Below are 15,224 nucleotides of genomic sequence, written 5' to 3'. Positions count from 1 at the left end.
GGAGGGAGAAGGAGAGAAGAGCTTTCTGCAGGTTCTGTCTGTAATCTGCGCTGCTCCTCATTGAGAGAGGGCTCCATAATCATTAGAGGAGTTAGTACCAGTGTGTCTGATGAATAGGCTTGATGGTAACCCTGACGGCCCCAGCAAAGAATAATAGCCCATTTTGACTTAATAGCCTGGATAAGTCAAGCTCCACCTTCAGTGGGGGATGAGGAAAGAGGAACTGGATAGAGAAGGACTGCCTGCTTAGGTTACATGGATACTTTAAGAAAATGTCTGCCAACAAAACAGCAATCAGGAATACAGGCAGGAAGGTGAGGTAGGGAGTGGGAGGGAGGAAAGGAGAAACAAGAGGAAGAGGGGAAGAAAAATGGAAAGGAAAGGACAGCCATTGGCTTGTTTTTATTTATCTAAAACTAATATACAACTTATTATTGCCAGGTTCTGTTCTCAGCATTTTATAAATACTGACTCACTAAATGTTTTAGTCAGCTTTTTCACTGCTGCAACCAAAAGACCTGACAAGAACAATTTTAGAGCACAGAGTTTTATTTGGCACTCACAATTTCAGAGGTCTTAGTCTATAGAGAGATGACTCCATTGCTCTGGGTCCTAGGCAAGAGAGAATGTCAAAAAAGTGTGGTAGAGGAAAATGGCTCAGGACATAGCACCAGGAAGCCAGAGAGAATTTTTCTCTCACCATTGACAAAATACATACCCCAAAGGTATACCTGCAATAGCCCACCTTCTTCAGCCTAACTATAGTTACCACCCATTAATCCCTGTCAGAAGATTAATGCGCTGATTAGGTTAAGGATCTCATAACCCAATACCTCTAAACTTTCTTGCATTGTCTCACACATGAGCTTTGGAGGACATCTAATATCTAAACAATAACATTAAATCCTCATTATCAGCTTCATTTTACAGAAGAGGGAAAGCTAAGCATGTGAAGAACTAAGAATAACCTAACAGCATCTGGCCAGCCTAAGGCAGAAACAGGACTTAAACCCAGGTAGCACTACAGCAATCCATGTACTTAACCACCCACCATCATAGAAGTCTTATATCCTGTTTTTAATGTATGGGCTATGGGTCTGAATGTCCCATAAAACAGCCCTTAAAAAACTCAATATTGGGTTAAGGAATTTTTGTACCTTCTCCAAAACTGACTAGTTTAAAATAGTAGCTACTTTCTTGTGGATGAATATAAGTAGAGCAAAGAGCAAAGGGTGGTTTTCCTTTGGGTTATAAAAGAAAAATAATAGCCCATGAGCCAATTAAAAATAAATAAGAGCCAAGGTTCAGCCAATATGCCTCCAAAATCCTGAAAAGCTAGCATTATATTTTCAGAATGCACCTGTGGCTAGGAGGAACAAGAAGTTTAGATATTACCAGAAAACAGCTTTGGGCACAAATGTTACATTATCCATGAAGGCTGGTGCAAATGGGCCACCAGGAGAATTGAGTTGGGATGGTTTCAAGAACCAGCAGCCCACAAATTCTAGTCCCTCAGGTCCTATTTCCCAGTCTGGCTAATCCCACATTCTCCCTTCCATTATAAAGAATTTTGTCTCAGAGTACTCTTCTATCTTGCCTAGCAGTTGAACTTCCTAAACTCCCTGCATTACCCAGTTTACTGAACAACAGTTCATCCCAGTTATGAATATAATTTTTTCTCTCCTATAAGGATACTCATCCCCACATAAACCCACCTTAAAAGATTCTCAACTCCAGACCATTACAAACTCCCTGCTCTAAATGGTATGAATCATTATCATTAGGAAAATCAAAGCAGTCACATCAGCTCTTCCCTTGAAGAATTTTCCTAAAAGTACCATGCTATAGGCCAAAATGGCTTGGGGCAGGAGAGGCTTAGGTAAAACTCGTGGTGACATTCATCCTTTGATCATTCCATTCTTTTGTGAGCTAGATGTCAAAGAAAGCAAACCCAAGTAAATACCAATTTTCTGAGTTCCTTTCTATTCTAGCTGTCGGCTTCTCTTCGTGGGTTCCTCTCTGACCTTGCTTTTGAAAATATTCCTCCCACTCTGAGTTCTTCCTACCTTTGTACCTTGACTCTGTGCCCTTTTCGTTAAGAGTTTTCTTTGTGTCCTGTTGGTGTACTTCATTCGCTACTCTCATCCTCCTTGGATCAGGGATGATATATTTTGTGCATCAAAATTACAGCAGAGAAAGTCCTTTGATAAACATCAAACTATGTGTCATGAAGGTGTCTTCTAAGGTCTTCCAGGAGTATAGAAAAATGCCCATAAAAAGGTAAACATCAACTTGGGCTTCAGTTATCAGCTGCTGTCAGCTTTCTGGGAGCATTATATTATAAAGCCTGTCTACAAATAAACAGTGTATTTAAAGCTAGATTGCTTTATTATGGAGGAATAAATGCAGCTGTGGAAATTAGCAAAGATCTAATCAAGGAAAGCAGAGTCTCAGGAGAGTACCTCTCTTCTAGTTAGATCACTGCCTTCCCCTCAGGCAAGTGAGGGACAGTAGGGATGGTCCCCACTTTTCTCTGTCTCAGAATCCTGCCCCATCTCATGCTACCCAATCTGTTGTGCTGATTTGCCTACATAGAAACAGCAGAGCCAGCATGGGGTGGGCTCTCCCCAGTCACAGGGAAACTAATAATGGCGAATGCAACAAGAGCCTTCCAGGGAAGCTAAGGTACAGGAAGCCCTAGGGTGAGTCCAGTAGTCATCTTCTACTATTTCATGGGCATATGTCCCACCTTGGAATCAGACTTTGAGTCTCCAGAGCAAGGGCCCTTTCAGTGCCCATAAAAGCTTGACTGATGAAAACAAAAATGACTGTTCCCCCCATGCTCACCCACCATCCACTCTGGGACCTTGTTATGACTGACTAGACTCTAAATCACTATGACATTTACATAATTTTCTGTCGGTTGCTTCTCTTTGTTATGAGTTGGAAAGGGGGCCAGGACAGTACATTATCTGCTGATCTGTGGAGTCTTCTGTGGATTGAGGAGAATCTGTTGTGTCTATCTTGGAAAGACCACAATAGTTAGTTGCTATGAGTCCAATAATGCTACAAAAGAAGGCTCATTTGCTTGCATCTAATATTCATGTAATAGTAACATCAGAGGCTGCAGAGCCCAATAAACCTTTGATAGTGTCCTTGCAGATCATTTGCTGCTACCGTGAGCTCCCAGAAACTAGAAACAAGAACATGTCTGCATTGAAAATTCTAAAATAGCTCTATTTATATTGTTCTTATAATGAAAAGAGAATGTTTTACATTTCCCAGAAATCATTGTACATGTTCTCTTAATACCCAAAATGGTAAATGAGATGAAATGGGCACATTATACTCTGGGGTAATCAGTTCAAAGTTTTTTCAAAAAATATCCAGTCTAGTCTTTCTAGTCCATGGGTCCCAATAGCACCCCTATCTATTGGATATGCAGAGTAGAGCCAAAGGATAGGCCTGACAAAAGCAAATAATACCTTTTCCTGACATGGGGAAAAAATAAGCTAATGTTTATAATTTTCTCAAATTTAAACTTTATTCCCATAAATTTTACTTAAATATTGCCTATTGCCAGTTTATACTGGCTAGGACACAGGGTCAAATGAACAAATGGCCAAGTGGTAAAAACTATTTGCAGAAAAGGGGTGTTTTGATTGTGGCAAATCAAGCCTATATGCTAGATCTAGTGGGAAAAGGAAGTTTTGTCTATGAATATAAGGATATCTCAGGGCTCATAAGAGCAAAGTGGAGCTGGGTCAGACACTATCTCAGCTTCTTCACATCTTCATTCTCCTTTCTCTTTTCAACTAGCTTATTTTGCTAACTAGTCTACTCAGAACACAGCTGCCCAGATCTCCCCAGGTACATGTTAACTGCCTACTACATAAACTGCCTCTTTCATCATACTTCCAAATACCTAAAAGAGAAAACCTTATGGGCCCAGTTCAGATCAAGGTTCTATCCCTAGTCAAATAAACTATCATAGGTATCTAGCGACGAGGCCACACAATATCAGATGGTCACAAGAGGTCCAACTTGTAATTTGAGCATTAGGGCAGGGAAGTTCCAAGGGAGGAAGATGGTGGTGAGAGGCTGCATGATGTCCCAAAAGAAAGGTATTACCTGGGAATAAAATGTGCCAGTGCTCCAGCACACCACGAGAACTCCATGGATCCAAGCTGAACACCACTGAGATGCAATGACGAAATACAGAGGAATTTTCAAATGTTCTCTGGAAACACTGTAATTGTTTTTCCTTAGACCACATAGGAAAAGAGAAGGGTACCTTTCTAAAGTATCTCATTTAATCCTATAAGATGACCTGATAAACTCTGTATTGCAGATGAGACTATTAAGGTTCACAAAGGTTAAATAGCTGGCACAAGGACACCAGCTAGTAAACGGCAGAGCAAAATCCAAACCCAAAATCTGACTCCAAACCCCTAGTAATGATCCAATCATTCCTCTGTGTGGTTTTCCAAATGAGCCCAGAGATAAATCTCCCCTGATCAGATATATAGCCTGAACTAAAGACAAGCATTTATACAAAAGCTGACTATCATTTTCTGTGGCTGAGGCTTCTCCTGGGCCTCACTTTGGAAAGGACTAATTCAGCCAGCCCAACCTACAAGGGTTCTGGCTGTAACACAAAGCTCCCCAGCATCCCAGAGTCAGAAGCCCCGCCCATCTCCACTTACCCCTGCAAGTACCTGCCCCAGCTACCCAGCTTCAATGCTCAGGTCGCCCCCAGGTCAAACACTTCAGCCCCAAGTTACTTCTAAATTGTATACTGTTCAAGTGCTATCAATGCCATTTTCCTGTTGCGTTTTGTTTTTGTTTTTTGTTTTGTTTTTACAGTTCGTTGCTCATCCTAACTGTCAGCAGCAATTGCTTACCATGTGGTATGAAAATCTCTCAGGCTTACGTCAACAGTCTATCGCTGTGAAATTCCTGGCTGTCTTTGGAGTCTCCATAGGCCTCCCTTTTCTCGCCATAGCCTATTGGATTGCTCCCTGCAGCAAGGTACAGACTGCTTAAGGTGCATGTCGTTTGCAGTTATTTCTTCTCTCTTCTTAGCATGACCTGAAGTTCATGTTGTTCAAATCAGCACTGATCTTTTCCCACTATTATTGAAGAATAATAGTCCTGGGCTGGGGATGTAGCTCAGTGGTAGAAACCTTGCCTAGCATGAGAGTAGGCCCAGAGTTCCAGCCCAAGAACCAAACTAAATTTTAAAAGATAATAGTTCTAAGATATCTAGCAAAAGTAGAAAGTCATATAAGAGGGAAAATGTTAAAACCTGTTTTTTAATCATCATTTTTAAAGAGAGAAGAGCAACAAAATGGGAAATTTTAAACATGTGAGGTATAATCTAAATGGATCCATAACAGAACAGAGAAAGAATAAAGGCACTTTTCTTCTTCTAATTATGCAATGTGCTAAGCATGTCCTCCAAACCCATAATACAATCATCATAATTATGGTAATAGTAATAGCCAGCACTTTTTGAGTACTTTTTCTTTGCTAAGTCCTTTTCATGGACTTTTCTTTTCACTCCCTCAATTACATTATAACATATATGCTTCATTGAAGTCGGTTCAGAAGTGAGAATTAGCAGGCTGAGAATTAAATTGCAGCTCATTCTGAGGCACTGCCGACCCATTGCCACATTGTTCTTGTTTTCCTAGCCTCCTTGATGATGTTCTGGCCCTCATGAGCAATTAATTAGGTTACAAGAGAAAAAAGGCAAAATATGACCTCAAAAAGTGCAGGGCTGGTTTTTAAGAGAATATGTCAAGGGACAACTGAAGACAAGAGGAATGGTATCTCCAGGTGCCAAATTATCCCACTGCCTGTTCTATTACCCGCCCCATAGCCCAGCCATTTGGTCCAAAGCCATAGAAAGAACCAGTACTCCAGCTCAGGGCAAGAGTTAGTGTCTAGAAAACCAAAGCATGCAAAGATTTTAAAATATGTTTCATGGGTTTAAGATTGTTTTTAAAGGGTCCAAAGCTACATTTATCTAGTGATAGATTTTTAAAGAAATTAAGGTAATCAACACTCAAGAGAAAATATGACTACAGGGAGATTAGATCCACAGGAAATTTGATCAGCTAATATGCTTAATAAAAATGTCACCAGTGAGCTGACCCTCTTGTCAAGTCCATTTATAGAGAACTCAGTCCAGAATAATGGGCCTAAGGCTCCAGGGGTGCAGCAGAGGCCACCTAACCAGGCAGGCAATGATTTGACTGTCTCAGAGTCAGTTAGGAATCATAGAGGAAGGCCAGGCCTCAAACACTGTCTTCTATGGACAATATTGAAAATAAAAGCCAAATACTGAGTGTTCACAGAATGTGACCTTATATTTATTGAGAATTCTGTTTCTACAGTAGTCTCATGCTATGTATTTCTAAATAATAATACATATGTAAATAAAACCACTTTTGTTCTGTCTTTTTTTATGGACAAAAAAAGCTCAGAAAACAAAAAGAAACTAATCAGATTTAGAGCTAGACTAGAGCTGGTCATTGGTTGCAGGCACGTGTTTTGATGCTGGAATCATCTAGTATGTAGTGGAAATTGGATCCTGGCCTTTACCCAGAGACTGCATGGATAGAGACACTTGCCTATACTCTCTCTGAGCCTCAAAACTGATTCTAGGCTTTTCAATCATTAAAATAACAGCATTGTGGAGAAAATGCTGCCAATCCTCACTTTTGCTACAAAACTAAATATGACAGCTTCCAAGAACCTGGAACTAGTCAACAACAGCAAACTGATTTGCCTCTGCCTGCCTGGTAGCATGGAAAACAATTCAGAAAAAAATGATATTCCAGCTGCTGATGAAATTTTTTTAGCTTTTTGGTAGGTTTGAGAAGAATCTTGGCAAATATGCATATAAGACCCACCAAAAACGTATGTAGTACAGGAAGGGTATTCTGGAATTTCTCAGGCCCAGTAAATCCAGGAAACTGATACCACCCTAAAGGGGATAAGGGTCAGATCTGTAGCAGTCTACTGGAACATTCTGGAGGAAATGATTACAGGAAAGTTTTGGCCCATGACTGGGGCTTTCTCTTCTTTGTTCAAATACTTGTCTTATTGACATTTGATGCTCCCAAAACTTCCAGTTAGACTAAAATTTAAAGCACTCAAGATAAACATGGGCTGATCATTAAGGCACTTGTCATTTCTGTGTACTTTGTAGATTCAGGTCTGAGCTCAATGCAGGGGTTGGGGCATGTTGATGGCTGAGTGACAAGTCTTCATCTGTGGTATTAAGATGACTCTTGGTGGCATCATTCATAACAAGGAAAGATTGCCTCATTAAAGAGCTTTTTGAACATGCTCTGAGGCAGCCAAAGGACAGATGAAACAGTGAAGATATTTTTAGTTTTTCCTTTCACCACTTAGAAAGAAGTCTTTTCAAGTTATTACTGGGAATTACAGAGAGGTCACATCTAGCGTGTGACAAAACCAGCCCTCTCTGAGGACTCCTGATGTGCAGAAGACCATGTCTTCCCAGGAGGAAGGCATGGTGAAGAAGTCTGCTAATGGGCTGGTATTCCTCCTCCCAATGGGGTCATTGCCATTATGTCTGTCTATTTCTGTAGTTTCATGAAAAATACAGTGCATTCCAGGGATTCCATGTTTTAATGATATTATTACACCTCCATCTAAGAAACTAGACCTTGATATTTTTTACAAATATATTTATAAACCACTACTGCCAAATTTCATCAACTGGCTGATGTCCATCAATATCAGCAAATGTTGGAATTTCTGTTTTCAACTTAATGGTGCATTTACTTCCTAATAGTTTCAGTTCTAATTTAGGAACTATTAGGAACAACAAAATTACTTGATTAGCCTGCCAAGATTAACTTATTATTTATTTCCTACTAGATTCTCAAGGCTGTCAACTCTATTTTTATATTCTTTTAAGTTCCTGAGGGTCCCTAAGGAAGGCAGTTAAATAAGGGGGTATAAGACTAAGGATGTCAACAGGAGCCAGTTTATTAATGTTGGTTGAAGAGGGTAACCAAGTCACAGATGAGTACATATGGTGGTAGGTGCACACATGAAGCATGGGACAGGTTTGTCAGGGTCAAGAAAAAATAGTGATTTTGTTTTATTTATCATTTCTCATTGTTATTACCAACATGGTTGACAGGCCGCTGGGAGAACAGTGAGTTCCTAATCACATGGATGTGTGTAGTTAGACATTTTTTCCTAGAGAGTTCTCTATCCTCTCATCAAAAGCCCCAAGGCCAAAGGGCCTTAATGGCTGATTAGCCTATTCTCCATCCTTTGCTGTTTCATTCTGATTTACAATTTAGATTGTTTGCTTAAAGTCTCAGAGCTGAAAGAATAACAGTCATCCTCAAGGATTCAGTGTCTCAACTGCATGTAGACTGGGGCAGAACTCAGCACAATGAAAACATTGAGACTTGCACAAGTTCTGATTCTAAAAGTATGACAGGAAAAGCTACTCTCTCCATTACCATACCTTAGCTATTTAGCTATCCCTAAAATTAGTCCCAGAAATCAGGAAGGGAGAGCTGTAAACAACTTTAGAATTTGACCTGTTATCTTTGTAGTGTGCAATCTTATCCTTACTGCCACATAACTCTTGCTTAAAGGCATATCTAAGTGTTTGTCATTATCCCCCTCCATTGTCCCAAACAAGAAATTCTAGTGAGAAAGGCATGAATAAGCAAGCAGCTTTTAAAGATCTATACTTAAAACCACATGTTCTAGCAACCAAGTAAGAGAGGACAGTGACTCCAAAGGCCTCTACCCAACATTCACTCGTACCAGGAAGATAACAGAAAAATTACAGAAAAATCACAATACAATTTTTTGAATGGTAGCCATGGAGGGAAATTTGTGCCAAGCAATAGAGAACTGCTGTTCTAACACTGATAATACTTCTACCCCTCAGTCCAAAAGGATAGTCCACTCTGCTGGGATAGGACTTAAGAATTCCAGAGGCTGGTCACTTTCATACTGAGCCCAGTCTGAGTCCCACAACATTACTCCTCATCTCTCCACATAGTTCCTACCACAGTTTTTGGCCTGTATCTCTCCCACTAGGAAAGCAACAACTTTGAAGGAAAGGACCAACTCTTGTACTCTGTTTTATTTTCATCACCTTTAGTGTCCCACATCATGTTGCACATGGATGGTACCGCAAATAGGCTCATGGCATAAGCATAGAAGAACTCTGTATGGGTTTGATTTTTATGAATCCTTTAATGTGAGCTTTTCAAGAGTTAGTCAGGTCTCTTTTAAATTTCCCTTGAGGGGATTCCCTGAGCTGCTCAGGGCCACCTGTTGAGATATACTATACACACATTACACATTGCATAATTCATTGCTTGCATCAATCCTGTGCAGGAGGTACTATTTTGTCTCCATTTTACTGAAGAAACTAAGACACTAGTTTAAGCAACTTGCCAAAAACCTATGGAGCTGTGATTGAGACCTGGGATCTCTGACTCCAGAAATATGCCCATAGCCACTACATATACACACACATGCACACACATAATTCTCTGGTTACATCAACAGTATTATGACCTTCAATGCCTACTGTACACATCTTAACCTAAGACTTGATTTGGAATGTTAGAGCTGGAAGAACTTTTCTAGAAAGGAGAAAAGAAAACCTCTAAAGGACAAACTCCATCCTTTCCTTTTCTTTTATTAAAAGTCTCACCGTGTAAATTCCATTATCACTCAGCACCTCTTCAGCCCACAGAACAAACTGTGACTTCACATTAAAATGTGTATATATTCTGATTAGAGACACCTAAATGAATACTCCCCTCAAAAGGGGAGATTCCTGATCCCTAGGTTAGACATTTTGAATAAGAATTTAGAAGAAGCATATTGAGGAATCTACCAGTAATTTAACCAGGATCTTTCTAATATTTAGAACAACTAGACTTTAAAGAAGTACGTTTCTTTTTGGAATGATTCCAAAGTTTGCATCTGTTCAACTTTCCAACTTATAAACTGAGCCCTTATAAACTGAGCTTGAGATCATTGGCATCTGGCTGAAAGTGAGGTTGACATTTGGTGAGGGAGACTCTGGTGGTATAAGACTAGAAAGAGGTACAGGAAACATTTATCCTTGTGATCTACTGAAACCATGGTCATTGGTTACTTTCTTGGCATAGGAGACCCTCAGACCACCAGGTGCTTACACTAGTGGTTAAGGTCAACAGTCCAGTGGCATGGAACAAAGTTATGCCAACCAGTAAATGCAGGTGCCCATCCCTGAGTATCTGTGAATGTAACTTGTTTGGAACCAATTCAAGGGCACTACTCAGTTGCTCTCAAATTCATATATTTCTCAGAGTAAAAGAATAGTGCCCAGGAAGTCTGAGGCAAGCCAGAGACTAGATTCTACAGACGTATATCTTCTGTGATGTTCTCAGCTAATAAGGTCCTAAGTTGCTTTTAGCACGTTGTCAGACTCACAGGTTCTGCACTGCAGGCGGAATGGACAACTACATTTGCCAAAGCTCTAACATCCATTTTAAAAGCTGTGACCTGACCCAGTTTTAATGATTCCATAACTAAAAGCTGTTGGCACATATTGGTTGAATTTTTTTTTCTTTTGGCTCATCTGATGGTCTTGTGAAGGGGAACATTTTCTCCAAGGGTAATTTGCTTCAAAAATTGTCTTAATGTGTAAAATAAGAAATTTTACACAGAAAGAAAAAGAAAGCCACTAAAATAACTGGATTTCATCTGACCTTTGTCAAAATTTTACCAGTTAAAAAGATGCATTTGTCCCAGAAAAACAAAAAGAAACAGAAATCAATTCCTAGTCTCACTTTTCTTCGCTATGACCTAGATCAAGTGGGAACTGAACCCAGGGTAACCTTCCAAATCACCACAGGGCATTATCAGGGTTTTTTGTTTGTTTGTTTTTTACATTTTGCACTAATGATTTATACACACTCATCTTCTGCCATAGGATACCAACTTGAAAGAGGTAACAAAGAGAACGTAAATCTCTAGTACCAAGGTCTTCTAGGGAATCCCAAGGTCAGCTTGGATTTAGTCACAAATGTATTCAATCTGATGCCTCACCTGGATGAGAAGAAGATGGAAAGGTGTACCCCAGATCAATAGAAGACACATGTAGAGTCCATAGACAAAGGGTTAGGAAAATTGGCTGACAATCCCTTAAGAGCTATGTCTATGTCCAAGTGTCCTATCTTTTTATGATATTCCTATGGATCTGTTGTGAATACAAGATATGGGGATACCTTGCCCTCTCCTTTCCTCTCCAACTCCCCTCCTAAGGTCTTTTTATATTTTCCATTATTACTGTGTCCTGAATGAGGTTGTGACACAAAAATAAGAAACAATGTGAAGACTATTTAAGGATAAAAAGACTATTTAAGGATATCTCCTGGGTACACCAAAATATTCCACGGTCCTGATTGGGAAATGGGGCTCCAAGATGCCAACATCATTAGCTAAAATGCTGAGAATTTCAAAATGGATATTTAATATCATATAAAAAATGAGACTTGAATTGATTCATATTTTTACTGAATTTATGTGAGATATTTTTATTAGTCCTTTCATTTAGTTTCTGCCTTCTGAAATTAGTACATCTGCCTACTGCCAAAACTATACTACAGTCTCTATTTTTGTAAATAACAAAGATAAACATTACAGTTTATACAGATTTCATTTGTAAGATGTTTGTGGGCCTTTGATTATCAGCTAAGCAACTGTTTACATTTCTAAAGTTATTTCAAATATCATACAACAATATGCATGTGAACTCAAGTAACTTCTAACACAATCAGGGATTTCCTTTGTCTGGATCTGAGATACAGGGTTTTTTAAAAGATAAAAGCAGCTTCTTAAAAATATTACAGGTGGTTCATGCTTGTAAACCCAGCAGCTTGGGAGGCTGAGGCAGGAAGATCACAAGTTCAAAGCCAGCCTCAGCCAAAGCAAGGCACTAAGCAACTCAATGAGACCCTGTCTCTAAATAAAATATGAAATAGGGTTGGGGATATGCCTCAGTTGCTGAGTGCTCCTGAGTTCAATTTGCAGTACAAATATATATATATATATATATATATATATATATATATATATATATATATATATATATAATAGTTGATAGTTCTATGTCATCAGACTCATAATAAATCATAATAAATCATGTTATACGAAAGACTAGAATTATAGAATTAAAAGGAGATGATTATCATACTGAAGCACATTTAAAGAACATTATCAGGACATCTGATTTACAAATGCTATGTTGAACATAGTCATAATTAGGAAAATTTTACCTAGATAAGCCCCCATAATTGATTTTCTGTTGTACTAATACTCTAGCTCCTGGGTGACATTTCACTCTAGGATTCCTGAATGAGGCAGAGTGTGAACATCAATTAATCAGTCACAGATTATAACTGAATATCTTCTCTAGAGAAGGAGCTGAGATTCAGAAAATATTTCCCTCTTAGCTCTTGTCTTATCACCGTGCCCGGATGGGGGCTAAGGTTTGGTGCTTAAATGAGGATGACAACAGTGACCAGGAAGAGACCCAAGTAAGTTTATTAATAGGGATTCAGTAAGGACTCAATGTATAGCCCTTAATTTAGCCCTCAAAGATCTAAGTGATCTTTGGATGGGATGCCCTGAGATCTGAGAAAATGTGACCAAAACTTGCTCCCAAATAGGGCAAATTTTGGACTATTTTAGACTCATGTGGAATGAAGAATTAACACTAGGCCATAAGAAAAACTTGAATAAATTTTAAAATAATAGCATAGTCTATGTTCTGTAAATATGCCATAGTAAAGTTAGAATTTTTGAAAGCAGGAAAAAATAAAGTCCTACTTGTATGAAAAGAAAATAATACCTAAGTTGAAAATTAAATCAAAAGAGAATTTTTAAATGTGCATAATTATCAATGAAAGTGTTCAATGTCAAATTTTGTGGGAACACAGTTAAAGCAGTACCTAGCAGGAAATTGATAGATTTTTAAAAAGTTAATCAAGATAGAAGAAAGGTTGAAAACTATCTAAGCATAAATCCCAATTAAACAGCAAAAGAGCATACCTCAAATATATCTTTTGAAATTGTATATTCTATTCAGACATATTATTTTTTCCCAGATCTGAAGGACATAAAAATCATATCCATGCAGACAGGAGTGTCTATTCAATCAGATGTAACATGATGACACATCAGTGTATTCCATTCCTTTCTATTAGCCCCTCTAAGACTGTTAAATAGGGAAAAAATTGAGGTCAGTATTAAATAGATTTGGTCAAGCAGCATCTCACATTTATATATAAGAGAAAACATTGTCTGGGCTCAGTTAGTAGTCTGTCTAAGATGGAAGATTCTCTGGTTAAATTCTGGTTTGATGAAATCAATGTTTTAAAGAAAGACCTACACCCACCTAGCGCTGCCAGTTTAACACATCTTGTGCACATTTTGTTTTCAGCTAGGACGAACCCTGAGGAGCCCTTTCATGAAGTTTGTAGCCCATGCAGTTTCTTTTACAATCTTCTTGGGACTGTTAGTGGTAAATGCGTCCGACCGATTTGAAGGTGTTAAAACCCTGCCCAATGAAACCTTCACAGACTACCCAAAACAGATCTTCAGAGTGAAAACTACACAGTTCTCCTGGACAGAAATGCTCATCATGAAGTGGGTCTTAGGTAAGCAAGTTGCTCTTTCTTTTGTTCTCCCCCCCTTCAATTATAATAGGCCATTATTAAACTCTGATTTCTGAACTCAACCTCCCCTCATGAATATACTCTTGGCAGACAAAATAGCAAGTGGATGACCAACAAGAAAGTCAAAGTCAGCTTTTATGTGAGCTAGTGTTTAAAATGCACAGGCTTGTAAAATAACTCCCAATTTTGAAAGGAAATGTTTGGGGGAAAATTTGTTAAGTATTTTTCATTAAAAATATATTTAAAATGATTGTAAAGTGGTTTGCGTGGGAAACCTTATTTTGATCATTTAAAAATGTCTCCTGAAAGCCTTAGGAAATCAAGTTCTGCTTCCAAAAAAAGGATATAAAATTGTATAGTTTAAAAGATATTTTTGTTATTTCAGATACCTAAAATCTTGATAATAAATATAAATCTACAATTTAGAGGGTAACATTTTCTCATTATTTGTGTAAGAGGTTTATTTTGGTTCACACCTTTGGAGGCTAGGAAGTCCAAGATAAGGCAGCTGCATCTGCTTGACAGCCTTGTGCTGTGTCAACTTGTGGTGGAAAGTGGAAGGGCAAGTGGGCATGCACGAAGGAGAGAAAACACTAGGAGCAACGTCACTTTTATAAAACTTCACTCTCACAGTACCTAATCCAGTCCCACAGAGCAAGAATCCACTCGTGTGAGAAAGCATCAGTTCATTCATGAGGACCCCATAACCCAAACACCTAACATGGGGCCCCATCTCCCAACACACTGGGGATCATGTGAGTTTTGAACCATACTCAATCATAGCAATTGTCTTCCATTAAAGAGTGGGGCTGCAGTGTAGATCAGTGGAGGAGCACTGCCAGGCATGTGTGAGGCCCTGGGTTCAATCCTTAGTACACTACAAGGGGAAAAGATTAAAGAGTGTTTTACTTTATTCTGAAAGGATATTTGAACATCATTTTCATTCCTTTCCATTCCTTCTTAGAGTGGATCTGGAGAAGCTAAGGATTGTTTACCTTTGTATTATGGAAATTCACTTCTGAGGTCTCTACTGAAAGTCCTGGTGGTCAGTAAAGACTCTCAGCTCTTATGGTCAGAGCTCTAGAAATTGTCCAACTTATAGCTCTCTGACTGTTGTCTGTGGAATCCACTTTTTGTTTTTATGACTTAATATTCAAGAACATTCAAATTCTTTAAATTTCTGGAATCTTTTGTTTGTTTCCTTCAGGGGGTTTTGTTGATTGGCTTACTTGCTTGCTTGTGTTTGCACAGTACCCTTCTCTCTGGAGCTCTGCCTGAGCTCTAATCTCAGCCTCTTCACTCAGTGAGACTGCCTGCTGTGTTTCTTAGCCCCCTCCTATGCATGGCAGACTGGAATGTGCTTTCAGAAAGAGAGCCAGTGTCCTCATATGACTCACCTCATGGTTCCCATTATTTAGGAATCACAGACTTATGCTGTCTCCAATGTCTGAAAATAATTCTTTCTTTTTTTCTTCT

General features: G+C 38.9%; 1 protein-coding gene across 1 annotated transcript in view; it reads left to right on the top strand.

Moving 5' to 3' along the window:
* Nucleotides 1-15,224, top strand: part of Trpc7 (transient receptor potential cation channel subfamily C member 7) — a 187,072-nt gene that overhangs the window by 129,833 nt on the left and 42,015 nt on the right. Inside the window, exons 4-5 of the mRNA XM_071612796.1 lie at nucleotides 4,867-5,031; nucleotides 13,514-13,730. Coding sequence (XP_071468897.1) covers nucleotides 4,867-5,031; nucleotides 13,514-13,730 — 382 coding nt within the window. The remainder of the gene's footprint in view (nucleotides 1-4,866; nucleotides 5,032-13,513; nucleotides 13,731-15,224) is intronic.

The sequence above is a fragment of the Marmota flaviventris genome, chromosome 5, assembly GCF_047511675.1.
Source record: "Marmota flaviventris isolate mMarFla1 chromosome 5, mMarFla1.hap1, whole genome shotgun sequence".
NCBI classification, from domain to species: domain Eukaryota; kingdom Metazoa; phylum Chordata; class Mammalia; order Rodentia; family Sciuridae; genus Marmota; species Marmota flaviventris.
Note: the sequence above shows the minus strand (reverse complement) of the source record. Positions and strands in the feature narration are given on the sequence as shown.